Source organism: Lipotes vexillifer, unplaced genomic scaffold (assembly GCF_000442215.2).
Source record: "Lipotes vexillifer unplaced genomic scaffold, Lipotes_vexillifer_v1.1 scaffold217, whole genome shotgun sequence".
Taxonomy (NCBI): Eukaryota; Metazoa; Chordata; class Mammalia; order Artiodactyla; family Lipotidae; genus Lipotes; species Lipotes vexillifer.
This window is the reverse complement of record NW_006788200.1, coordinates 880,244-908,158: the sequence shown is the minus strand read 5'-3', so window position 1 is coordinate 908,158 and position 27,915 is coordinate 880,244. Positions and strand designations below refer to the sequence as shown.

At 39.5% G+C, this 27,915-nt stretch overlaps 1 protein-coding gene and 1 pseudogene across 3 annotated transcripts in view; one reads left to right on the top strand and one right to left on the bottom strand.

The window, feature by feature from the left end:
- Nucleotides 1-27,915, top strand: part of KIF3A (kinesin family member 3A) — an 81,463-nt gene that overhangs the window by 1,340 nt on the left and 52,208 nt on the right. For all 3 annotated transcript variants that reach the window (XM_007461339.1, XM_007461338.1, XM_007461340.1), the window contains exons 2-3: nucleotides 1,872-2,145; nucleotides 27,692-27,836. In XM_007461339.1, coding sequence (XP_007461401.1) covers nucleotides 1,872-2,145; nucleotides 27,692-27,836 — 419 coding nt within the window. The remainder of the gene's footprint in view (nucleotides 1-1,871; nucleotides 2,146-27,691; nucleotides 27,837-27,915) is intronic.
- LOC103069298 (14-3-3 protein beta/alpha pseudogene) lies at nucleotides 23,654-24,395 on the bottom strand (annotated as a pseudogene).

The following is a 27,915-nucleotide window of genomic DNA, read 5'->3' as shown; positions in this document are numbered from 1 at the left end:
ATTCTGGTGAATTAAGTGTTGCCATGTAGGAATGCTGACCTACAGGTGTCAGATCATCTGTTTTTTCCAAGAGAATCTAGAAATTGTTATTTTTGTGAAATTGTTCAATTTTTAATTTTTAGCAACTAATTCAAAAGATTTTTAAATAACATAAGCCAAGCAAAAGACATTTGTGGGCTGAATTCAGCCCCTTAACTGACTACCACTTTGGAACTTATGGGTTAAATAGAGACACAGACATTAATCAAATAAGGAGCCAAAAAAAAAAAAAAAAAAAGTAAAATTGTAACCAATGGAGAAGGAGAGAGAAGGGTGCTATCAGGGCCTATACAAGGATTTGACCTAATCAGGGAAGTCTTCCCAGATGAAGGGGCTGTTGAGCTGAGGTCTGCAGGGTAAGTGAAGAGGAGGGTGGGGGATGTTCTAGGCATAAGGAACAGCACCTGGGAAGGAGTGTGGTGCGAGGGATCATGGTGACAAGAAAAAGCCTAAAAGAAAGCCAGTGTGGCTGTGGCTAAGAAAGCCAAGCTTGTGAAATAAAACTGGAGAAGTAGACATGGGCCAGAACCAGATCTTACACACCACCTGAAGGATTTCCATCTTCATCCCAGGATCTGTGGGAAACCATTGAAGAGTTTTAAGTAGGAGAGTGACATAATTAGATTTGTGTTGAAACTGACTGCCAAGTAGAGAACAGACTATAGGGGAACCTAATTAGATACAGTAGTACAGGTAGGAGTCTCTTATAATTCGGGGCGAGATAATGGTGACCTAGAATAAGGTGCTGAAAGTAGAGATGGAAAGAAGTGTGTTGAATTGATATAATCTGTTCCTTGTCAATGACAGTGGCTCACGTTTGTTTCTCATGCTTAGAAGAGTATCTGAAACAGTAGGAATTTAATATCTGTTCAACCAAACTGTTGAACTTCTTCACTTTAATAATTGTATTTTAATATAGATTCTTAATCATAAAATTTCAAAATTTGAAACTTTACACATAACAAATGTTCATAAGGTTAGAGTCAAGCTAAAACATTTTTCTGCCATTGGGCTTTCTTTTCTGTCTTTCACTTGTCTTCTATAGAAAAAGTAGACTATATGAGGATATATTATTATTATTTTTTTAATTAATTTATTTTTACTTTTTGGCTGCATTGGGTCTTCGTTGGGTTGCACGGGCTTCTCATTGCAGTGGCTTCTCTTGCTGTGGAGCACGGGTTCTAGGCTCGAGGGCTTTAGTAGTTGTGGCTCTCAGGCTCTAGAGCACAGGCTCAGTTGTAGAACACGGGCTTAGTTGCTCCCCGGCATGTAGGATCTTCCCGGACCAGGGCTCGAACCCGTGTCCCCCGCATTGGCAGGCAGATTCTTAACCACTGTGCCAGCTGGGAAGCCCTGGATATATTATTTGATAAAAAATTTTTTTACTAATGCATTGTAGAAAATATCAATAAAACTAAAAGTCTCAGGGGGAGCAGAGGACCTATTACTAGATTCTTGATTAAAGTTGTTAACCATATTCACACGTGTTTTCCTACAGGCAGGAAACTCAGAGCAAGTCAGGGACTTTGTGCAGAAAGACGAGTCTCTAATATACTCTCTCATTTTCTGCCTGAATAGCATTAACTGTAAATGTAAATAAGATTTTCTCTCCCCTCATTTGTATTGTAAAAGAAACTATTTTCATATCTTTTTTAATAAGCTTTTTCTATATATCTGTAAGATCTTTAATTGCATTTAACAACTATTTATGGAGTGCTTAACGTATGCAAGGCACTAGGATGCCAAAGTAGCCTTTTTCAAAATTTAAATTTAATCTGTTGAAGGTAAAAGTAAACGTTCTTTTCGTTGTTTGTAAATATTTTCTCCACCAGATCAATAAATCAGAGAAGCCGGAAAGCTGCGATAATGTGAAGGTGGTGGTTAGGTGCCGGCCCCTCAATGACAGAGAGAAGTCAATGTGCTACAAACAGGCTGTCAGTGTGGATGAGATGAGGGGAACTATCACTGTACATAAGACTGATTCTTCCAATGAACCTCCAAAGACATTTACTTTTGATACTGTTTTTGGACCAGAGAGTAAACAGCTAGATGTTTATAACTTAACTGCCAGACCTATTATTGATTCTGTTCTTGAAGGCTACAATGGTGAGTACTTTATATAGTTTACTTTTTTTTTAAGAGATCTTTATTGGAGTATAATTGCTTCACAATAACCGTGTTAGCTTCTGTTGCACAAGAAAGGGAATCTGCCATATACATACACATGTCCCCGGATCCCCTCCCTCTTTTTTTTTTTTTTCTGGTACGCGGGCCTCTCACTGTTGTGGCCTCTCCCATTGCGGAGCACAGTCTCCGGTCGCGCAGGCTCAGCGGCCATGGCTCACGGGGCCCAGCCGCTCCGTGGCATGTGGGATCTTCCCGGACCGGGGCACGAACCCGTGTCCCCTGCATCGGCAGGCGGACTCCCAACCACTGCGCCACTAGGGAAGCCCCCCTCCCTCTTGAGCCTCCCTCCCATCCTCCCTGCCTCACCCCTCTAGGTCTTTGCCAAGCACAGAGCTGATCTCCGTGGGCTATGCTGCTACTTCCCACCAGCCGACTGTTTTACATTTGGTAGTGTATATACGTCGATGCCACTCTCACTTTGCCCCAGCTTCACCCTCCCACCCCATGTCATCAAGTCCATTCTCTATGTCTACCTCTTTATTCCTGCCCTGCAACTAGGTTCACCACTACCATTTTTTTTTTTTTTTTAGATTCCATATATATGCATTAGCATACTGTATTAGTTTTTCTCTTTCTAACTTACTTCACTCTGTATGACAGACTCTAGGTCCATCCACCTCACTACAAATAACTCAGTTTCGTTTCTTTTTATAGCCGAGTAATATTCCATTGTATATATGTGCCACATTGTCTTTTTCCATTCATCGGTCGATGAACATTTAGGTTGATTCCATGTCCTGGATATTGTAAATAGTGCTGCACTGAGCATTGTGGTCCATGTCTCTTTTTGAATTATGATTCTCTCAGGGTATATGCCCAGTAGTGGGATTGCTGGGTCATATGGTAGTTCTATTTTTAGTTTTTTAAGGAACCTCCATACTGTTTTCCATAGTGGTTGTATCAATTTACATTCCCACCAACAGTGTAGGAGGGTTCCCTTTTCACCACACCCTTTCCAGCATTTATTATTTCTAGCTTTTTTGATAATGGCCATTCTGGCTGGTGTGAGGTGATACCTCATTGTAGTTTTGATTTGCATTTCTCTAATAATTAGTGATGTTGAGCATCTTTTAATGTGCCTCTTGGCCATCTGTATGTCTTCCTTGTTGAAATGTCTATTTGGTCTTCTGCCCATTTTTTTTGTTTGTTTGTTTTTGTTTTTGTTTTTGTTTTTGCAGTAGGCGGGCCTCTCACTGTTGTGGCCTCTCCCGTTGCGGAGCACCGGACGCGCAGGCTCTGCGACCATGGCCCGCGGGCCCAGCCGCTTCGCGGCATGTGGGATCTTCCCAGACCAGGGCACGAACCTGTGTCCCCTGCATTGGCAGGCGGACTCTCAACCACTGCGCCACCAGGGAAGCCCTTCTGCCCATTTTTTAACTGGATTGTTTGTTTGCTTGATATTGAGCTCCATGAGCTGTTTGTGTATTTTGGAGATTAATCATTTGTCGTTTCATTTGCAAATATTTTCTCCCATTCTGAGGGTTGTCTTTTTGTCTTGTCTGTGGTTTCCTTTGCTGTGCAAAAGCTTTTAAGTTTAATTAGTTCTATTTGTTTATTTTTGTTTTTATTTGTTACTCTAGGAAGTGGGTCCAAAAAGATCTTGCTGTGGTTTATGTCAGAGAGTGGTTTTCCTGTGTTTTCCTCTAAAAGTTTTATAGTGTCTGTTCTTAAATTTAAGTCTTTAATCCATTTGGAGTTTATTTTTGTGTATGGTGTTAGGTAGTGTTCTAATTTCATTCTTTTATTTTTTTATTTTTTTTGATTGAGAAATCTAGAAGTTTAATTTTTTTTACAACTTTATTGGAGTATAATTGCTTTACAATGGTGTGTTAGTTTCTGCTTTATAACAAAGTGAATCAGTTATACATATACATGTGTTCCCATGTCTCTTCCCTCTTGCGTCTCCCTCCCTCCCACCCTCCGTATCCCACCCATCTAGGTGATCACAGAGCACCGAGCTGATATCCCTGTGCTATGCGGCTGCTTCCCACTAGCTATCTATTTCACATTTGGTAGTGTACATATGTCCATGCCACTCTGTCACTGTCACAGCTTACCCTTCTCCCTCCCCATATCCTCAAGTCCATTCTCTAGTAGGTCTCTGTCTTTATTCCCATCTTACCCCTAGGTTCTTCATGACATTTTATTTTTTTCTTAGATTCCATATATATGTGTTAGCATATGGTATTTGTCTTTCTCTTTCTGGCTTACTTCACTCTGTATGACAGACACTAGGTCCATCCAGCTCACTACAAATAACTCAAGTTCGTTTCTTTTTATGGCTGAGTAATATTCCATTGTATATATGTGCCACATCTTCCTTATCCATTCATACGATGATGGACACTTAGGTTGTTTCCATCTCCTGGCTATTGTAAATAGAGCTGAAATGAACATTTTGGTACATGACTCTTTTTCAATTATGGTTTTCTCAGGGTATATGCCCAGTAGTGGGATTGCTGGGTCCTATGGTAGTTCCATTTTTAGTTTTTTAAGGAACCTCCATACTGTTCTCCATAGTGGCTGTACCAATTCACATTCCCACCAGCAGTGCAAGAGTGTTCCCTTTTCTCCACACCCTCTCCAGCATTTACTGTTTTTAGATTTTTTGATGATGGGCATTCTGACTGGTGTGAGGTGATATCTCATTGTAGTTTTGATTTGCATTTCTTTAATGATTAATGATATTGAGCATTCGTTCATGTGTTTGTTGGCAGTCTATTTCTTCTTTGGAGAAATGTCTATTTAGGTCTTCTGCCCATTTTTGGATTGGGTTGTTTGTTTTTTTTGTTATTGAGCTGCATGAGCTGCTTGTAAATTTTGGAGATTAATCCTTTGTCAGTTGCTTCATTTGCAAATATTTTCTCCCATTCTGAGGGTTGTCTTTTGGTCTTGTTTATGGTTTCCTTTGCTGTGCAAAAGCTTTGAAGTTTCATTAGGTCCCATTTGTTTATTTTTGTTTTTATCTCCATTTCTCTAGGAGATGGGTCAAAAAGGATCTTGCTGTGATTTATGTCATAGAGTGTTCTGCCTATGTTTTCCTCTAAGAGTTTGATAGTTTCTGGCCTTACATTTAGGTCTTTAATCCATTTTGAGCTTATTTTTGTGTATGGTGTTAGGGAGTGTTCTAATCTCATACTTTTACATGTACCTGTCCAGTTTTCCCAGCACCACTTATTGAAGAGGCTGTCCTTTCTCCGCTGTACATCCCTGCCTCCTTTATCAAAGATAAGGTGACCATATGTGCGTGGGTTTATCTCTGGGGTTTCTGTCCTGTTCCATTGATCTATAATTCTCTTTTTGTGCCAGTACCATACTGTCTTGATTACTGTAGCTTTGTAGTATAGTCTGAAGCCAGGGCGCCTGATTCCTCCAACTGTGTTTTTCATTCTCAAGGTTGCTTTGGCTATTCGGGGTCTTTTGTGTTTCCATACATATTGTGAATTTTTTTGTTCTAGTTCTGTGAAAAATACCATTGATAGTTTGATACGGATTTCATTGAATCTGTAGATTGCTTTGGGTAGTAGAGTCATTTTCACAGTGTTGATTCTTCCAGTCCAAGAACATGATCTATCTCTCCATCTATTTGTATCATCTTTAATTTCTTTCATCAGTGTCTTATAATTTTCTGCATACAGGTCCTTTGTCTCCTTAGGTAGGTTTATTCCTTGATATTTTATTCTTTTTGTTGCAATGGTAAATGGGAGTGTTTTCTTGATTTCACTTTCAGATTTTCATCATTAGTGTATAGGAATGCCAGAGATTTCTGTGCATTAATTTTGTATCCTACTACTTTACCAAATTCATTGTTTAGCTCTAGTAGTTTTGTGGTAGCATCTTTAGGATTCTCTGTGTATAGTACCATGTCATCTGCAAACAGTGACAGCTTTACTACTTCTTTTCCGATTTGGATTCCTTTTATTTCCTTTTCTTCTCTGATTGCTGGGGCTAAAACTTCCAAAACTATGTTGAATAAGATTGGTGAGAGTGGGCAACCTTGTCTTGTTCCTGAGCTTAGTGGCAATGCTTTCAGTTTTTCACCATTGAGGATGATGTTGGCTGTGTGTTTGTCATATATGGCCTTTATTATGTTGAGGAATGTTCCCTCTATGCCTACTTTCTGCAGGGTTTTTACCATAAATGGGTGCTGAATTTTGTCTAAAGCTTTCTCTGCATCTATTGAGATGATCATATGGTTTTTCTCCTTCAATTTGTTAATATGGTGTATCACGTTGATTGATTTGCATATATTGAAGAATCCTTTCATTCCTGGAATAAACCCCACTTGATCATGGTGTATGATCCTTTTAATGTGCTGTTGGATCCTGTTTGCTAGTATTTTGTTGAGGATTTTTGCATCTATGTTCATCAGTGTTACAGGCCTGTAGTTTTCTTTCTTTGTGACATCCTTGTCTGGTTTTGGTATCAGGGTGATGGTGGCCTCATAGAATGAGTTTGGGAGTGTTTCTCCCTCTGCTATATTTTGGAAGAGTTTGAGAAGGATAGCTGTTAGCTCTTCTCTAAATGTTTGGTAGAATTGGCCTGTGAAGCTATCTGGTCCTGGGCTTTTTTTTGTTGGAAGATTTTTTTTTTTTTGCGGTACGCGGGCCTCTCACTGTGTGGCCTCTGCCGTTGAGGAGCACAGGCTCCAGAGGCACAGGCTCAGCGGCCATGGCTCACGGGCCCAGCTGCTTCGCGATATATGGGATCTTCCTGGACCGGGGCATGAACCGTTGTCCCCTGCATTGGCAGGCAGACTCTCAACCACTGCGCCACCAGGGAAGCCCTGTTGGAAGATTTTTAATCACAGTTTCAATTTCAGTGCTTTTGATTGGTCTGTTCATATTTTCTCTTTCTTCCTGATTCAGTCTTGGCAGGTTGTGCATTTCTAAGAATTTGTCCATTTCTTCCAGTTGTCCATTTTATCGGCATAGAGTTGCTTGTAGTAATCTCTCATGCTCTTTTGTATTTCTGCAGTGTTAGTTGTTACTTTTCCTTTTTCATTTCTAATTCTATTGATTTGAGTCTTCTCCCTTTTTTTCTTGTTGAGTCTGGCTAATGGTTTATCAATTTTGTTTATCTTCTCAAAGACCCAGCTTTTAGTTTTATTGATCTTTGCTATCGTTTCCTTCATTTCTGTTTCATTTATTTCTGATCTGATCTTTATGATTTGTTTCCTTCTGCTAACTTTGGGCTTTTTTTGTTCTTCTTTCTCTAATTGCTTTAGGTGCAAGGTTAGGTTGTTTATTTGAGATGTTTCGTGTTTCTTAAGGTCGGATCGTATTGCTATAAACTTCCCTCTTAGAACTGCTTTTGATGTATCCCATAGGTTTTGGATCGTCGTGTCTCCATTGTCATTGGTTTCTAGGTATTTTTTGATTTCCTCTTTGATTTCTTCAGTGATCACTTCGTTATTAAGTAGTGTATTGTTTAGCCTCCATGTGTTTGTATTTTTTACAGCTCTTTTCCTATAATTGATATCTAGTCTCATGGCGTTGTGGTCGGAAAAGATACTTGATACAATTTCAATTTTCTTAAATTTACCAAGGCTTGATTTGTGACCCAAGATATGATCTATCCTGGAGAATGTTCCATGAGCACTTGAGAAAAATGTGTATTCTGTTGTTTTTGGATGGAGTGTCCTATAAATATCAATTAAGTCCATCTTGTTTAATGTATCATTTAAAGCTTGTGTTTCCTTATTTATTTTCATTTTGGATGATCTGTCCATTGGTGAAAGTGGGGTGTTGAAGTCCCCTACTATGAATGTGTTACTGTCGATTTCCCCTTTTATGGCTGCTAGTTTTTGCCTTATGTATTGAGGTGCTCCTATGTTGGGTGCATAAATATTTACAATTGTTATATCTTCTTCTTGGATCGATCCCTTAATCATTATGTAGTGTCCTTCTTTGTCTCTTCTGATAGTCCTTATTTTAAAGTCTATTTTGTCTGATATGAGAATTGCTACTCCAGCTTTCTTTTGGTTTCCATTTGCATGGAATATCTTTTTCCATCCCCTTACTTTCAGTCTGTATGTGTCTCTAGGTCTGAAGTGGGTCTCTTGTAGACAGCATATATATGGGTCTTGTTTTTGTATCCATTCAGCCAATCTGTGTCTTTTGGTGGGAGCATTTAGTCCATTTACATTTAAGGTAATTATCGATATGTATGTTCCTATTCCCATTTTCTAAATTGTTTTGGGTTCGTTATTATAGGACTTTTCCTTCTCTTGTGTTTTTGTCTAGAGAAGTTCCTTTAGCATTTGTTGTAAAGCTGGTTTGGTGGTGCTGAACTCTCTCAGCTTTTGCTTGTCTGTAAAGGTTTTAATTTCTCCATCAAATCTGAATGAGATCCTTGCTGGGTAGAGTAATCTTGGTTGCAGGTTTTTCTCCTTCATCACTTTCAGTATGTCCTGCCACTCCCTTCTGGCTTGTAGAGTTTCTGCTGAGAGATCAGCTGTTAACCTTATGGGGATTCCCTTGTGTGTTATTTGTTGTTTTTCCCTTGCTGCTTTTAATATGCTTTCTTTGTATTTAGTTTTTGACAGTTTGATTAATATGTGTCTTGGCGTATTTCTCCTTGGATTTATCCTGTATGGGACTCTCTGTGCTTCCTGGACTTGATTAACTATTTCCTTTCCCATATTAGGGAAGTTTTCAACTATAATCTCTTCAAATATTTTCTCAGTCCCTTTCTTTTTCTCTTCTTCTTCTGGAACCCCTATAATTCGAATGTTGGTGCGTTTAATGTTGTCCCAGAGGTCTCTGAGACTGTCCTCAGTTCTTTTCATTCTTTTTTCTTTATTCTGCTCTGCAGTAGTTATTTCCACTATTTTATCTTCCAGGTCACTTATCTGTTCTTCTGCCTCAGTTATTCTGCTATTGATCCCATCTAGAGTATTTTTAATTTCATTTATTGTGTTGTTCATCGTTGCTTGTTTCATCTTTAGTTCTTCTAGGTCCTTGTTAAATGTTTCTTGCATTTTGTCTGTTCTATTTCCAAGATTTTGGATCATCTTTACTATCATTATTCTGAATTCTTTTTCAGGTAGACTGCCTATTTCCTCTTCATTTGTTAGGTCTGGTGGGTTTTTATTTTGCTCTTTCATCTGCTGTGGGTTTTTCTGTCTTCTCATTTTGCTTATCTTACTGTGTTTGGGGTCTCCTTTTTGCAGCCTGCAGGTTCATAGTTCCTGTTGTTTTTGGTGTCTGTGCCCAGTGTCTAAGGTTGGTTCAGTGGGTTGTGTAGGCTTCCTGGTTGAGGGGACTAGTGCCTGTGTTCTGTTGGATGAGGCTGGATCTTGTCTTTCTGGTGGGCAGGTCTATGTCTGGTGGTGTGTTTTGGGGTGTCTGTGGCCTTATTATGATTATAGACAGCCTCTGTGCTAATGGGTGGGGTTGTGTTCCTGTCTTACTAGTTGTTTGGCCTAGGGTGTCCAGCACTGTAGCTTGCTGGTCGTTGAGTGAAGCTGGGTGCTCGTGTTGAGATGGAGATCTCTGGGAGATTTTCGCTGTTTGATATTATGTGGAGCTGGGAGGTCTCTTGTGAACCAGTGTCCTGAAGTTGGCTCTCCCACCACAGAGGCACAGCACTGACTCCTGGTGGCAGCACCAAGAGCCTTTCATCCACATGGCTCAGAATAAAAGGGAGAAAAAGAAGGAAGGGAGGAAGGGAAGAAGAAAGAAAGAAAGAAAGAGGATAAAACAAAATAAAGTAAGATAAAATAAAGTTATTAAAATAAAAAATAATTAAGAAAAAAAAATTTTTAAGTAAAAAAAAAAAACGGACGGATAGAACCCTAGGACAAATGGTGAAAGCAAAGCTTGTGACAAAATCTCACACAGAAGCATACACATACACACTCACAAAAAGGAGGAAAAGGGGAAAGAATAATAAATCTTGCTCTCAAAGTCCACCTCCTCAATTTGGGATGATTCATTGTCTATTCATGTATTCAACAGCTGCAGGGTACATCAAGTTGATTGTGGGGATTTAATCTGCTGCTCCTGAGGCTGCTGGGAGAGATTTCCCTTTCTCTTCTTTGTTCGTACAGCTCCTGGGGTTCAGCTTTGGATTTGGACCCGCCTCTGCGTGTAGGTCGCCGGAGGGCGTCTGTTCTTTGCTCAGACAGGTCGGGGTAAAGGAGCAGCTGACTCGGGGGCTCTGGCTCCCTCAGGCCGGGGGGAGGGAGGGTTGCGGATGCAGGGCGAGCCTGAGGCGGCAGAGGCCGGCAGGACGTTGTACCAACATGAGGTGCCCCTTGCGTTCTCCCGGGGAAGTTGTCCCTGGATCCCGGGACCCTGGCAATGGCCAGCTGCACAGGCTCCCCGGAAGGGAGGTGTGGATAGTGACCTCTGCTTGCACACAGGTTTTTTGGTGGCGGCAGCAGCAGCCTTAGCATCTCATGCCCGTCTCTGGGGTCCACGCTGTTAGCCGCGGCTCGCGCCCGTCTCTGGAGCTCCTTTAAGCAGCGCTCTTAATCCCCTCTCCTTGTGCACCAGGAAACAAAGAGGGAAGGAAAAGTCTCTTGCCTCTTCGGCAGGTCCAGACTTTTCCCCGGACTCCCTCCCGGCTAGCCGTGGCGCACTAACACCCTGCACGCTGTGTTCACGCCGCCAACCCCAGTCCTCTGCCTGCAGTTCGACCGAAGCCCGAACCTCAGCTCCCAAACTTCAGCTCTCAAAGCCCGAACCTCAGCTCACCCCAGTGGGCGAGCACACAAGCCTCTCGGGCTGGTGAGCGCCGGTCGGCACCGCTCCTCTGTGCGGGAATCTCTCCGCTTTGCCCTGCGCACCCCTGTGGCTGCGCTCTCCTCCATGTGGCCGAAGCTTCCCCTGTCCGCCACCCGCAGTCTCCGCCCATGAAGGGGCTTTCCTCTGTCACAGCTCCCTCCCACTGGTGCAGGTCCCGTCCCTATTCTTTTGTCTCTGTTTATTCTTTTTTCTTTTGCCCTACCCAGGTACGTGGGGAGTTTCTTGCCTTTTGGGAGGTCTGAGGTCTTCTGCCTGTGTTCAGTAGGTGTTCTGTAGGAGTTGTTCCACGTGTAGATGCATTTCTGGTGTATCTGTGGGGAGGAAGGTGATCTCTGCATCTTACTCTTCCACCATCTTCCCCCTCTCCAGTAGAAGTTTTTCTAATTTCATTCTTTTACATGTAGCTGTCCAATTTTCCCAGCACCACTTATTGAAGCGGCTGTCTCTTCTCCATTGTAAGTTCTTGCCACCTTTGTCGTAAATTAGGTGACCGTATGTGTGTGGGTTTATCTCTGGGCATTCTCTCCTGTACCGTTGATCTATATTTCTGTTTTTGTCTTGATTACTGTACCTTTATCGTCTAGTTTGAAGTCAGGGAGTCTGATTCCTCCAGCTCCGTTTTTCTTTCTCGAGATTGCTTTGGCTATTTGGGGTCTTTTGTGTTTCCATACAAATGGTAAGATTTTTTGTTCTAATTCTGTGAAGAATGCCATTGGTAGTTTGATAGGGATTGCATTGAATCTGTAGATTGCTTTGGGTAGTATATTCATTTTCACAATATTGATTCTTCCAATCCAAGAACATGGTATATTCCTGCATCTGTTTATGTCATCTTTGATTTCTTTCATCAGTGTTTTCTGAGTGCAAGTCTTTTGCCTCCTTACGTGGGTTTATTCCTAGGTATTTTATTCTTTTTGTTGGAGTGATAAATGGGAGTGTTTCCTTAATTTCTCTTTTTGATTTTTCGCTGTTGGTGTATAGGAATGCCAGAGATCTCTGTGCATTAATTTTGTATCCTGCAGCCTTACCAAATTCATTGATTAGTTCTAGTAGTTTTCCGGTGGCATCTTTAGGATTTTCTATTTATAGTATCATGTCATTGGCAAATAGTGACAGTTTTACTTCTTCTTTTCCAATTTGTATTCCTTTTATTTTTTTTCTTCTCTGATTGCTGTGGCTAGGACTTCCAAAACTGTGTTGGATAAGAATGGCGAGAGTGGACATCCTTATTTTCTTCCTGATCCTAGTGGAAATGCTTTCAGTTTTTCACCATTGAGTATGATGCTTGCTGTGGGTTTGTCATGTATGGCCTTTATTATGTTGAGGTAGGTTCCCTCTATGCCCATTTTCTGGAGAGTTTTTATCATAAATGGGTGTTGAATTTTGTCAAAAGCTTTTTCTGCATCTATTGAGATGACCATATGGTGTTTTTTTTTGTTTTTTGTTTCTTGTTTTTTCTCTGTGGTACACGGGCATCTCACTGTTGTGGCCTCTCCCATTGTGGAGCACAGGCTCCGGACGCGCAGGCTCAGCGGCCATGGCTCACGGGCCCAGCTGCTCTGCGGCATGTGGGATCATCCCGGACCGGGGCACAAACCTGCGTCCCCTGCATCAGCAGGCGGACTCCCAACCACTGCGCCACCAGGGAAGCCCAGACCATATGGTTTTTATTCCTTAATTTGTTAACATGGTGTATCACATTGATTGATTTGCATATATTGAAGAATCCTTGCATCCCTGGGATAAATCCCACTTGATCATGGTGTATGATCCTTTTAATGTGCTGTTGGATTGTGTTTGCTAGTATTTTGTTCAGGATTTTTGCATCTGTGTTTATCAATGATATTGGTTTATAATTTTCTGTTTTTGTGATATCTTTTTCTCGTTTTGGTATCGGGGTGATGGTGGCTTTGTAGAATGAATTTGGGAGTGTTTCTCCCTCTGCAATTTTTTGGAAGAGTTTGAGAAGGATGGGTGTTAGCTCTTCTCTCAATGTTTGATAGAATTCTCCTGTGAAGCCATTTGGTCCTGGACTTTTGTTGGTTGAAAGCATTTTAATTACAGTTTCAGTTTCATTACTTGTGATATGTCTGTTTATATTTTCTAATTTTTCCTGGTTCAGTCTTGGAAAATTGTACCTTTCCAAGAATTTGTTCATTTCTTCGTGGTTGTCCATTTTTTTGGCATGTAGTTGTTTGTAGTAGTCTCTTATAATCCTTTAGTATTTCTGCAGTGTCAGTTGTGATTTCCCCTTTTTCATTTCTAATTTTATTGACTTGCATCCTCTCCCTTTTTTTCTTGACAAGTTTGGCTAAGGGTTTATCAATTTTGTTTATCTTCTCAAAGAACCAGCTTTTAGTTTTATTGATCTTTGCTGTTGTTTTCTTCATTTCTGTTTCATTTATTTCTGCTCTGATCTTTATGATTTCTTTCTTTCTACTGACTTTGGGTTTTCTTTGTTCTTCTTTCTCTAGTTCATTGAAGTGTAGGGTTAGATTGTTTATTTGAGATTTTTCTTGTTTCTTGAGGTGAGATTGAATTGCTATAAACTTCCCTCTTAGAACTGCTTTTGCTGTGTCCCGTAGGTTTTGGGTTGTCATGTTTTCATTGTCATTTGTTTCTGTGTATTTTTTAATTTCTTTTTTGATTTCTTCAGTGATCTCTTGGTTATTTAGTAGTGCACTGTTTAGCCTGCATATATTTGTTTTTTCTACAGTTTTTTTCTTGTAATTGATTTCCAGTCTCATAGCGTTGTGGTCAGAAAAGATGCTTGATACGATTTCAATTTTCTTAAATTTTCCAAGGCTTGATTTGTGACCCAAGATGTGCTGTCCTGGAGAATGTTCCATGTGCACTAGAGAAAAATGTGTATTCTGTTGTTTTTGGATGGAATGTTCTATAAATATCACTTAAATCTGTCTGGTCTGTTGTATCATTTAAAGCTTGTGTTTCCTTATTTATTTTTTGTTTGGATGATCTGTTCTTTGGTGTAAGTGAGGTGTTAAAGTCCCCTACTATTACTGTGTTACTGTTGATTTCTCCTTTCATGGTTGTTAGCATTTGCCTTACATGTTGAGGTGCTCCTATGTTGGATGCATAAAATTTATAATAGTTATATCTTCTTCTTGGATTGATCCTTTGATCATTATGTAGCGTCCCTCCTTATCTCTTGTAACAGTCTTTATTTTAAAGTCTATTTTATCTAATATGAGTATTGCTACTCTAGCTTTCTTTTGATTTCAATTTGCATGGAATATCTTTTTCCATCCCTTCACTTTCAGTCTGTATGTGGCCCTAGGTCTGAAGTGGGTCTCTTGTAGACAGCGTATATATGGGTCTTGTTGTCGTATCCATTCAGTCAGTCTGTGTCTTTTGGTTGGGGCATTTAATCCATTTACATTCAAGATTATTATTGATATATATGTTCCTATTACCATTTTCTTAATTGTTCTGGGTTTGTTTTTGTTGGTCGTTTTCTTCTCTTGTTTTTCCCACTTAGAGAATCTTTTTTAGCATTTGTTGTAAAGTTGGTTTGGTGGTGCTGAATTCTCTTAGCTTTTGTTTGTCTGAAAAGCTTTTGATTTCTCCATCAAATCTGAATGAGATCCTTGCTGGCTAGAGTAATCTTGGTTGTAGGTTTTTCTCTTTCATCACTTTAAGTATATCCTGCCACTCCCTTCTGGCCTGCAGAGTTTCTGCTGAAAAGTCAGCTGATAACCTCATGGAGATTCCTTTGTATGTTATTTTTTGTTTTTCCCTCGCTGCTTTTAATATTTTTTCTTTGAATTTAATTTTTATTAGTTTGATTAATATGTGTCTTAGTGTGTTTCTCCTAGGGTTTATCCTGTATGGGACTTTCTGTGCTTCCTGGACTTGGGTGACTATTTCCTTTCCCTTGTTAGGGAAGTTTTCCACTATAACCTCTTCAAATATTTTCTCAGACCGTTTCTTTTTCTCTTCTTTTTCTGGGACCCCTATAATTCGAATGTTGGTGTCTTTAGTGTTGTCCCAGAGGTCTCTGATATTGCCTTCAATTCTTTTCATTCTTTTTTCTTTTTTCTGCTCCTTGGCAGTTATTTCCATCACTTTGTCTTCCACCTCACTTATTCGTTCTTCTGCCTCCGTTATTCTGTTATTGATTCCTTCTAGTGTATTTTTCATTTCAGTTATTGTGTTGTTCATCTCTGTTTGGTTGTTCTTTAATTCTTCTAGATCTTTGTTAAACATTTCTTGTATTTTCTCAATCTGTGCCTCTATTCTATTTCTGAGATTCTGGATCATCTTTACTATCATTACTCTGAATTCTTTTTCAGGAAGATTGCCTATTTCCTCTTCATTTATTTGGTCTTGTAGGTTTTTACCTTGCTCCTTTGTCTGTCTGTGACATATTTTTTGCCATCTCATTTTTTTTTTTTTTTTTTTAAGAGGGGATTGTGTTCCTGTTTTACAGGTTGTTTGGCCTGAGGCTTCCCACACTGTAGTTTGTAGGCTACTGGGTAGAGCTGGGTCTTGGTGCTGAGATGAGGAACTCTGTGAGACCTCACTCTGATGAATATTTCCTGGGGTCTGAGGTTCTCTGTTAGTCCAGTGGTTCGGACTTGGAGCTCCTACCACAGGAGCTTCCCCCTGACCCCAGGCTTGCAAATCAAGATCATGCAAACCACCTGGGTGCCCAAAAACAATTTTTAAAAGAGAAAAATAACAAAGTAAAAAATAAAATTAGACGAGGAAACTAACAGATATGTTAGAAAGAATATAAAAATAAAAATATAGATGAATCAACAATTGGAAGGTAACTCAGTACCACAATAGTGAAAAAGGAGGAAGGAAAGGAAAAAAAAGGGGGGGAGGGGGAAGGACTTGGCTGTGGAGAGTGGGGCCTATCAAGGGTGAGGTTTGGGTGGTGGGCAGGGCCAGTGCTCAGGACCTATGGGGCTGGAAAAGGCCCTGGGGGCTGTGTGGGGGTGGGTCTTAGGCTCAAGGAACAGAAGGGGGCCAGGCGTGTCCCCCATCCTGGTCTTAGAGGGCAGGGGACCTCACCTGGGAGCCCAGCAGGCTTCCTGGGGTCGAGTCGGTCGGGCAAACACCCTCCTCTCCTCTCCTGCTTCTCAGTCTGGGTTCTGGGAGGGCCTCTCCCACCTGCCTCTCCTCATCTCCCTGGCCGCCCTCCTATGCCACCAGGACCCATGCAGCCTAGAGGGGGCTTTGGATTGGAGGGAACTGGCCTGGGAGCTCAGCAGGCTTCCCATGCCCAATTGGGCGGGGCAGTTGCCTTCTGCTTCTTTTATGCTCCTCCCGGAGGGCGCCTCCAGCTTGCCTCTCCTGATCTCCATGGCCTCAGGGGTGCTGATGTTGTCTGGCCTCCACTTCTCCTCCCTGCTTTGGTCCCCGTACGTCCTACCGGTTCACTTTGGGGTTCCTTCTGTCTCCTTGGGTGTCAGAGTCCTCCGCCAGCGGTTAGCAGGCTCATTAGTTGTGGGGAGATGCTAACTCTGTGTCTTCCCACACCGCCATCTTGACTCCTCTCCCCTGTAGTTTACTTTTAAACAACTTTTATCAAGCTATTAATAATACCCAGTGAATTCACCCATTGTAATTGTGCAATTGAATTGTACATTTTAAGTTTTAGTAAATACATACAGTTGTGAAACCATCAGTTTTATCACCCCCACAGGTTCTTTTATGTCCATTTACAGTCCCACCCCCAGGCAGCCATGGACCTGCTTTCTGTCTACAGTTTTGCCTTTCCTCAAAATTTCGTATAAATCAGATCGGACACTATTTTGTCTTTATCTGTTTCCTTTGACTTAGTGTAATATTTTTGAGGGCCATCCGTGTTGTTGCATGTATCAGTAGTTCCTTTTTATTGCTGAGTTGTATTCCGTGGTATGAATATACCACTTTTTATGATCTTTGATGGGAATTTGAATGATTGCAGTTTTTTGGCTATTAAGAATAATGCTGTTAGGAACATTCTTTTCTTTAAAATATTTATTTATTTTTTGGCTCTGTTGGGTCTTAGTTGCAGCACATGGGCTCTTTGTGGTGCATGGACTTCTCTCTAGTTGTGGCGTGTAGGCTTCAGAGCATGTGGGCTCATTAGTTGTGGTGCGCGGGCTCTCTGATTGTGGCACGTGGGCTCAGTAGTTGTGGCTCATTGGGCTTAGTTGCCCCACAGGATGAGGGATCTTAGTTCCCCAACCAGGGATCAAACTAGCATCCCCTGCATTGCAAGACCGATTCTTAACCACTGGACCACCAGGGAAGTCCCAGGAACATTCTTTTATAAGTCATTGTGCAGATACGTTTCAAAGTTTCTCTTGGATAGATACCTAGGAGTGAAATTGCTGGGTCTTATGGTTAATGTATGTTTATCTTTTGAAGAAACTGCAAAACCGTTTTCCACAGTGGAAATCTGTTTTCCACAGATTGTACTACTTTTTTCCCAGCAGTATGGTATGAGAGTTCCAGTTTCTTCACATCTTCAGCAACATTTAGACTCTCGTTCTTTTTAATTATAGCTATTCTAGAGGATCTGTAGTGGTATCTCATTGTTTTAACTTGTATTTCCCTAATGATTAACAGCATTGAACATCTGTGTACTTATTGGACATTTGTATGTCTTCTTGGTAAAATATCTCTTAAAATATCTTACCCATTTTAAAAATTGGTTGCCTGTGTTCTTATTACTGAGTCATGCTCTTTATATATTCTGGATTCATATCTGTGATCAGAAACTATTTTTCCCAGTCTGTGGCTTGTCTTTTCATTTTCTTAGTGGTGTTTTTTTGAAGGGAAAAGTTTTGTATTTTGATTAAGTTCAGCTATCAAGTTTTCTTTTATCACATGCTTTTGGTGACATAGCTCAGAAATTTTTTCCAAATCCAAGACCACAAAGATTTTCTCTTATGTTTTTATCTAGAAGTTGTAAACATTTTAGGTCTTACATTTAAGTCTCTGGTCCATTTTGAGTTAATTGTTATATATGGTGTGAGGTGAGGGTCTGAGTTTTTTTCTTTTTTTCTCCCCCCTGCCCCCTTTTTTTCCCTTGTTGCCTATGGATATCCAGTTGTTCCAGCACCATTTGTTGAGAAGACTACTTTCCCTATTGAATTAACCTAGGTGCTTTTGTCAAAATTCAACTGACCACAAATGTGTGGGCTTATTTCTGGATTGTTTGTTCTATTCCATATTTGTTTATTTATTTATTTGGCTGTGCTGTGCTGCACATGGGATATTAGTTCCCTGACCAGGGATCAAACCCGTGCCCCCTGCATTGGGAGCATGGAATCTTAACCACTGGACCACCAGGGAAGTCCCATAGAATTCTGTAATATATAATGCAGTTTACTGTGCATTATTCAAATGTAGTTTAGCTGTAACTGTTTGGACTGTAAATTACAAGTACGTAATCCTTCTACCATTTAAAAAAGTTTTATTTAATTAATAAACTATTTTTAGCGCAATTTTATGTTCACAGTAAAATTGAGCAAAGTACAGAGAGTTCCCATATATCCCTAGTCCCCAGAATGCACAACCTCCTCCATGGTCAACATCCTGCACCAGAATGGTTACATTTGTTAAAATTGATGACCCTGTATTGACACATCATTATCATCCAGAGCCCATAGTTTACATTAGGGTTCACTCTAGGTTTTGTGCATTCTGTGGGTTTGGACAAATATATAATGACATGTATCCACCATTGTAGTATCATACAAAATTGTTTCACTCTATATAGTATGTTGCCTTTTCAGATTGATAACTTTCACTTAGTAACATACACTTAGGTTTCCTCCATGCCTTTTCGTGGTTTGTTAACTCATCTCTTTTTATCAGTGAATAATATTCCATTGTCCTTATGAACTGTTTATCTGTTAACCTGCCTACTGAAGGACATCTTGGTTGCTTCCAAGTTTTGGCACTTACGAATAAAACTGCTATAAATATCCACATGTAGGTTTTTTGGTGGACCTTCTGCCATTTTAAATATATAGTTTGGAAACGAGGAGACTGGGTAAAATCTCAGGTCATTTTTAGTTTTTAAAAACTAACATTTTAAGAGAAGTTCATATTGAACAAATTGATAGCATTGGATTTTGTTAAGTTTGGCATTTAAAAACTAGAAATTTGGACTCATCTCTGAAAATAAGATGAGATTCTTTAATTTTAGGGGATTCCTGGTCCTCCTTTCTCAGCTCTAATATAGTAAATTAGTAACCTTTTTATTTAAAAATTTTTTTAATTTAATTTTTATTTTATATTGGAGTATAGTTGATTTACAATGTTGTGTTAGTCTCAGGTGTACAGCAAAGTGATTCAGTTATACATATACATATATACATTCTGTTTCAGATTCTTTTCACATATAGATTATTATAGAATATTGTGTAGAGCTCCCTGTGCTATACAGTATGTCCTTGTTGATTATCTATTTTATATATATAGTATATGTATATGTTAATCCCAAACTCCTAATTTATCCCTCCTCACCATGTTTCCCCTTTGGTAACCATAAGTTTGTTTCTGAAGTCTGTGAGTCTGTTCCTGTTTTGTAAATAAGTTCATTTGTATAATTTTTTTTTAGATTCCACATAGAAGTGATATCATATGATATTTGTCTTTCTCTGACTTCACTTAGTATGATAATCTCTAGGTCCATCTATGTTGCTGCAAATGGCATTGTTTCATTCTTTTTTTATGGCTGAGTAATATTCCATTGTATATATGTACCCCATCTTTTTTATCCATTCCTCTGTTGATGGACATTTAGATTGCTTCCATGTCTTGACTATTGTAAATGGTGCTGCAGTTAACATTGGGGTGCATATATCTTTTCGAATGATGGTTTTCTCTGGATATATGCCCAGGAATGGGATCACTGGATTGTATGGTAGTTCTATTTTTAGGGTTGTTTTTTTTTTTTTTGATGTGGACCCTTTTTAACGTCTTTATTGAATTTGTTACAATATTGCTTCTGTTTTATGTTTTGGTTTTTTGGCCATGAGGCATGTGGGACCCCAGCTTCCTGATCAGAGATTGAACCTGCACCCCCTGCGTTGGAAGGTGAAGTCCTAGCCACTGGACTGCCAGGGAAGTTCCTATGTTTAGTTTTTTAAGGAATCTCCATACTGTTTTCCATAGTGCCTGTACCAATTTACATTACCACCAACAGTGTAGGAGGGTTCCCTTTTCTGCACACCCTCTCCAGCATCTACTGTTTTTAGACTTTCTGATGATAGCCATTCTCACTGGTGTGGGGTGATACTTCATTATAGTTTTGATATGCAATTCTCTAAAAATTAGCAATATTGAGCACCTTTTCATGTGCTTTTTGGCCATCTGTATGTCTTTGGAGAACTGTCTATTTAGGTCTTCTGCCCATTTTTTGGTTGGGTTGTTTGTTTTTTTGATACAGAACTGCATGAGCTGTTTGTATATTTTGGAGACTAATCCCTTGTTGGTTGCTTCATTTGCAAATATTTTCTCCCATTCTGTAAGTTGTCTTTTCATTTTGTTTATGGTTTCCTTTGCTGTGCAAAAGTTTTTAAGTTTCATTAGGTCCCATTTGTTTATTTTTGTTTTTATTTTCATTGGGAGATGGATCCAAAAAAATCTTGCTGCAATTTATTTCAGAGTGTTCTGCCTATGTTTTCCTCTAAGAGTTTTATAGTACTCAGCTTTACATTTAGGTCTTTAATCCATTTTGAGTTTATTTTTGTGTATGGTGTTGAATAATGTTCTAATTTCATTCTTTTACATGTAGCTGTCCAGTTTTCCCAGCACCACTTTTTGAAGAGACTGTCTTTTCTCCATTGTATAGTCTTGCCTCCTTTGTCATAGATTAATTGACCATAGGTGCATGGGTTTATCTCTGGCCTTTCTGTCCTGTTCCATTGATCTGTATTTCTGTTTCTATGCCAGTACCATACTGTTTTGATGACTGTAGCTTTGTAGTATAGTCTGAAGTCAAGGAGCCCAATTCCTCCAGCTCATTTATTTTTCTCAGGATTGCTTTGTCTATCTGGGGTCTTGTGTTTCTATACAAATTAAGAAATATTTTGTCCTAGTTCTGTGAAAAATGCCATTGGTAATTTGATAGGGATAGCAATGAATCTGTAGATTGCTTTGGGTAGTATAGTCATTTTGACAATATTGATTCTTCCAATTCAAGAACATGGTTTATCTCTCCATCTGTTTGTGTCATCTTTGATTTCTTTCATCAGTATCTAGTTTTCTGAGTACAGGTCTGTTGGCTCCTTAGGTAGGTTTATTCCTAGGTATTTTATTCTTTTTGATGTGATGGTAAATGGGATTTTTTCCTTAATTTCTCTTTCTGACCTTTCATTGTTAGTGTATAGGAATACAAGAGATTTCTGTGTATTAATTTTGTATCCTGCATCTTTACCAAATTCATTGATTAGCTCTAGTAGTTTTCTGGTAGCATCTTTAGGATTTTGTGTGTATAGTATCATGTCATCTGCAAACAGTGACAGTTTTACTTCTTCTTTTCCAATTTGTATTCCTTTTATTTATTTTTCTTCTCTGATTGCCATGGCTAAGACTTCCAAAACTATGTTGAAAAAAGTGGTCAGAGTGGACATTCTTGTCTTGTTCCTGATTTTAGAGGAAATTCTTTTAGCTTTTCACTGTTGAGAATGATGTTAGCTGTGGGTTTGTTATACATGGCCTTTATTATGTTGAGGTAAGTTCTCTCTGTGCCGACTTCTGGAGAGTTTTTATCATAAATGGGTTTTGAATTTTGTCAAAAGCTTTCTCTGCATCTGTTGAGATGATCATATGTTTTTTTTAACTGATAAAATTTTTTTTTCACTTTTGACTTTTTACACTTTTCCTGTTTATTCGTGTAAGGTGGAAACTAGAACTGTTTAAAAGACATACACAGATCGAGTACATCAATAACCAGGGTTTTTTCTTTTTTGTTATACTCTTTTCACAACTACAGGTGTGCTTGCTAGGCAATATAACCATCACAGAAGCAAACGAGAGGCAGAATACTGGTGAGGAAAAAGCGAGAGAGAGCTACCAGATATACAGACAGGCTCGTTCTACATTCACTACTGGGTTTTCAAGTGCCAAGTATTAACTGCACATTTTTGTCCAGCTAGAAAGAAGAGGGATTTTTTTCTTTTTTTCCCTTTTGGTTTGTTTGAAATCAGTGCATGAATGTTTCTCATTTCAGCAGATGGACAAACAGATGGACACTATGGCTATGGGAAATGTTCAGGGGAGGGAGGGGGATACTGTGAGACTGCTAGGCCTGGCTGTTCCCAGCTCTCCCCATCACAGTGTTCATGCAACTTTCCTGCATTATAGGGTCTTGTTGAAATGTGTCTGTGAACTTGATGGGATGGATACACTTGGGAGAGCTGGTGACAAGTGCTAACAAGCATTATCAGGTCTGGCTGCAATATAAGGAGAAACCATGGATATTTAAAAATAGGTTTTTGAGTCAGATCTTGGTGTGACTGAAGAGCAACCACCGTTCTGAGAACTGGAAGAAGACAGAGCTGAGATGCAGGAAGCTCTTTTCAATTCTCTGTAGCAAGGCTGGCTCAATGAAGTGCTCACTAACATCCCTCACCCCCTCCAGGCCCCCGTCCCTGCTCATCTAGTACTAAACCATGAGCAAAAGGCAAAGAGAATATGCACAAAGAAGAAAATGTAAGGAAGAAGAAGGACAAATTTAGAGAGAGAAGAGAAAACCAAAATCAACAGTCAAAAAGGACAGCGGGAAAGAATGTTTAGATTTCAAAATTTAAAGAACCCAAAGACTGAGTACTTACTCCTCAAGTGAAAGGCAGTCTCTGCAGAACATTATTCTTAGAGGCGTTACCCAGGAAACAAGGCCATTAGTAAGATACATGGCTTTTTTTTTCCTTCTTGAGCTCGTGGTTACAGGGAAAACAGATTCCACTATGGAAGCGCAAGCTGCCAGTCAGTAACATGCTGCTGTAGGAAAGGGGTTGGAGTCACATGTGGTCTATGAGCACTGGACCTTTGCATGGTGTCATAACCCAGTTATCTGCCACCAAGGATGTTAATTTCTGGCTTCGACTTTCCTCAGAGGAAGACACTGTGGCCATCCGCAGTCATGAACTTTTGAGTGGCAGCAGCCCCAACGGGTCAAGTGTCTATAAGCCCTGAACAGAACAGGCAGAATCACTGTGAATTACCATGAAACTCGAATGCCAAACTGGAGGTTTCTCACTCCAAGTCCCAGTGTCACAATATAATCTCTATAACTTTCTGTACAACTTTACAATGGAACTGTATTTCAGTGACTGTTTTGAATTGAATTAAACTTTACGAAAAGTTACACATAATTCAGGTCTATTTTGTTTTCTACCAGTAAGAGTGCTGCTAAATTACAAAACCCCATAATCACAGTATTGTTTTTTTAAAAAATTAAACACACAGTATTCCTGTCAATGTTAATCAAAATCAAAACTTCAGAATGCCATGGCATTTATGTGACCAATCTGAGTTTTAGATACAAATACCAGCTGCTTATCCCATGGACCATTTTTGCTAGACTGAGGCTGTGAAAAACTGAAAGTTGACGTACGATTCTTTTTTTTTTTTAATTGCACAAAGGGATATACGTGGAGGGTACAGAGTGACACTGAAGAGATCACAGGGCATGACAGACATTAGTTCTCTCCCTCCCCAGCATCTCCTTCGTCTCCCTGATTTTCCGGCGTCCAGAGTGAGATTGTCCCTAAGCAACTGCATGATCAGGATGCTGTCTTTTTAAGACTTCATTCAGTGTGTCCAATTCGGCAATCGCTTCATCAAATGCTGTTTTTGCCAGGCTGCAAGCCTTTTCAGGAGAGTTTAGAATCTCATAGTAAAAGATGGAGAAATTAAGTGCCAGGCCCAGTTGAACTGGGTGTGTAGGCTGCATTTCTTTCTTACTAATTTCAAATGCTTCCTGGTAAGCCTGCTGGGAGTTTGACACAGTGGTTTGTTTATTGTCTCTAGATGCCACCTCAGAAAGATACCTAAAATAATCGCCTTTCATTTTCAAGTAGAGCACCTTACTTTCTGGTTGTGTAGCATTGGGAATAAGGCACTTGTCCAACAGCTCCAGAACATTGTTGCAGCTGTCCTGCAGCTCTGCCTTGATCTTCTCACAGTATTCTTTGCCCATCTGCTGCTGCTTCTTGTTCCTCTCTGTTTTCTGTTTGATGCTGGAGATGACACGCCAGGATGAATGGCGGGCACCAACCATGTTCTTCTAAACAACAGACAGCAGTTTTCTCTCCTCATTGGCGAGCTCGTGCCCCTGCTCCATGACTGCCTTCACGGCCGCAGCCATGTCATCGTAGCGCTCCGCCTGCTTGGCGAGTTTACCTTTCTGTAGTTTACCAGCTCACTTTTATCCATGGTCATTCACGTGGGAGGACTGCAGGGGACAAAGACACTTACTAGTGGAGCTCCAGGCGTGGTGACCGCTTCCTTCCCAAGCCCATTCCTCCAGCGGTGGCTGCAGTGGCGGCGGCGGCAGAATCGGTGGCTGCAGTGGCGACCTCAGCTCCAGAATCGGCGGCTGATCATATGGTTTTTATTCTTCAGTTTGTTAATGTGTGTATCACACTGATTGATTTGTGGATGTTGAAGAATCCTTGCATCCCGGGGATAAATCCCACTTGATCGTGGTGTATGATCCTTTTAATGTATTGTTGGATTCAGTTTGCTAGTATTTTGTTGAGGATTTTTGCATCTACGTTCATCAGTGATATTGGCCTATTTCTTTTTTTTGTGGTATCTTTGTTTGGTTTTGGTGTCAGGGTGATGGTGGCCTCATAGAATGAGTTTGGGAGTGTTCCTTCCTCTGCGATTTTTGGAAAGAGTTTCAGAAGGATAGGTGTTAACTTTTCTCTAAATGTTTGGTAGAATTCACCTGTGAAGCCATCTGGTCCTGGACTTTTGTTTGTTGGCAGTTTTAAAATCAGTTTTGATTTCAGTACTTGTGATTGGTCTGTTCATATTTTCAGTTTCTCCCTGGTTCAGTCTTGGAAGGTTATATGTTTATCCATTTCTTCTAGATTGACCATTTATTGACATATAGTTGCTTATAGTAGTCTCTTATAATCCTTTGTATTTCTGTGGTGTCCGTTGTAACTTCTCTTTTTTCATTTCTAATTTTATTGATTTGAGCCCTCACCCTTTTTCTCTTGTTGAGTCTGGCTGCAGGTTTATCAATTTTGTTTATCTTTTCAGAGGAACCAGCTTTTAGTTTGATTGATCTTTTCTATTGTTTTGTTTCTCTGTTTCATTTATTTCTGCTTTGATCTTTATGAGTTTTTCCTTCTACTAACTTTGGGTTTTGTTTGTTCTTCTTTCTCTAGTTACTTAATATCCTTTTTAAATTAGTAATATTCATATATTTAATGCATTCATTAATGCATGCATAATACCTAATGCATTAGGTATTAATTTTGGGCTCAAATTTCTTTTTGGTCATTACATACTGGTAAAAAACATGGGCTATGGAGCCAACTGGAGTGTGTTCAGATCTTGTTTCTACCACTTACTATGTCATTGAGCAAGTAAGTCAACCTTTCTAAGCCTTTGTTTCCTCAACTAAACTGTGGGAATATAAACATTGCCTAGCTCTTAGGATTGGGGTGAAAATTAAATAGGAATGCATGTAAAGTACATGACATAGCACATAGCAAATGATCAGTAAATGGTAGCTGTGGTGTCTTTTCTAAAATGCAGTATATGAGTTCCTGATATTTTCAGCTCCTTGGAATGCAGTAAGTTATATTCTTAATGCAAGAGTTTGAAATATTTAGTGAGTTAGAAAAAATTAAGACTTTTTAATTATTCCCATGTAAAAAATGGTTTCTGTTGTGATTAATTTATTTTCATAGAAAGTCCAAAAATGACGACAAGTTGTTGTTAACTGAATAGAGTGGTAGTAGTTGAGAAACCTTTTTCATTTATGCTGTCACTTTCTAGGCTATCTTCTCATACTATACTGTCTCCTGAGAAATCTCATCCACCTCCATGGCTTCAGTGGCAAATGAATCTCATCCATCCTCCTGCTTGCTTGACACATCCATTTGGGTGTATTGTAGACTTAAAGCTCAGTACCCCCAAACTAAATTCATGATCTTCCCTTTCAAACTGTTATTTCTTCTAGTGTTGTTCACCATCTCAGTACATGGCATAGCCATACATCCCTTTGGTCAAGCCAGAAATTGAAAGTCACCCTCAATTCTTCCTTTTCCCTGGTCCCCTTATGACTAGTTATTTTCCAGGTCCTCTTGATTCTAACTGTTAAATATCTCTGACATCCTACTGTTAAATATCTCTGAAATCCTTCTACCTTTCTCATCCCCTTCTATTTATTGTCAGCACCATCTCTCATCTGGCTAACTACTTCAGCCCTCTAACTTATTTCTTCAGGTCTCCTCTTGCTTTCTTCCATTTCTTTGTATAGAGTATAGCCGAAGTGACTATGATGTCACTCCTCTGATTGAAAAATCATTCTATGGCTTCACTTTGTTTTTAGCATAAGCTCTAAAAGCCTTAAGATGTTCTTCATCGTCCTGTGCGATTAGGCCCCTGTCAATTTCTTTAGCTATATCTGCATCCACTGTCCTTTTCCATCTCTGTTTCTTCCATTCTGGTCTCATTACATTTCTTAAAAATCTCCATTCTCTTTTTTGCCTCTGGCTGTCCACTCTGTTCCTATCTAACTCTTGCTCATATATCAGATCGTATCTTAAACCTTACCTCTTCTGGAAAGTCTTCCCTGACCTCTTCCCCTTTCCTCCTTCATCAATTCTCCTGCCCAGATTATGTCCCTTACTCTCATCTAGAACTCTGTGTTTCTCATTTCCCACCACTCATCCTGCTTATAATTATTTGGCTAGTATGTCCTCCCCAAGATGACATATCATAAGATTAAAGATTGTGTTTGTCTTGTTTGTCATTGTGTCCCCGGTGCCTAGCACAATGCCAGACACAGATGTGTAGTATTTGTTGAGTGAATGAACTTGGGTATTTAGAAAATTTTAACTTGTATCTGTAATTACTTGTAATAATTGTATTGTCACCTTTTTTTGTTAATTCCCCCTATTCCTTACAACTGTTACTTAAAACATTTTATTTCGAAATAATGTACTTATTTTAGGAATAAGAAGAAAAAAACTACCATTTGCCAGGCGTCATGTTGGTCACTTGAAGTAAATTGTTTCATTTGGTTCTTACTATCAATGTAGAGTATTCATTCTTACCCCATTTTGCCATTGAGGAGATAATCCCTGGGTATATACTTTCTAAGGTCAAGTCTCTGAAAAATGGCAGATATGTGGATTCACGTTGAGGTCTTTCTATTCTAGAACCTGTGTTCTCTTGCTGTAATTATACTTACTACCTTCTCCAATTTAACGTCCACATTAAGTAATTAATATACACATTTTAAGAAATTTCTTATGATTAGCTAAAGTGTCAGATTTTGTATTTATTTCATTGACTCTAGTTCTTTAACAGTGCTGTGCTCATGTGGCATACAGTACATCTTGTAATTGCTGATAATAAAGGTGAAATTTGTACTAGAATAAACTTTAAATCCAGGCTAGAAATTGCATCACAATGTCAAAGGAATTAATTTTAAGAGCTATTGGTCTGTAGCATGACTCTGCGAAGTGATTGATTCTCTTCATCATTTTCAGGGACTATTTTTGCATATGGACAAACTGGAACAGGTAAAACTTTTACCATGGAAGGTGTTCGAGCTGTTCCTGAACTTAGAGGAATCATTCCAAATTCATTTGCTCACATATTTGGTCATATTGCAAAAGCAGAGGGTGATACAAGGTAAAAGAGAATTCTTAATATTTTCTAATATTGAGAAGTACAAGCATAAGAAAGATGTATAAATTTTATAAACACATTT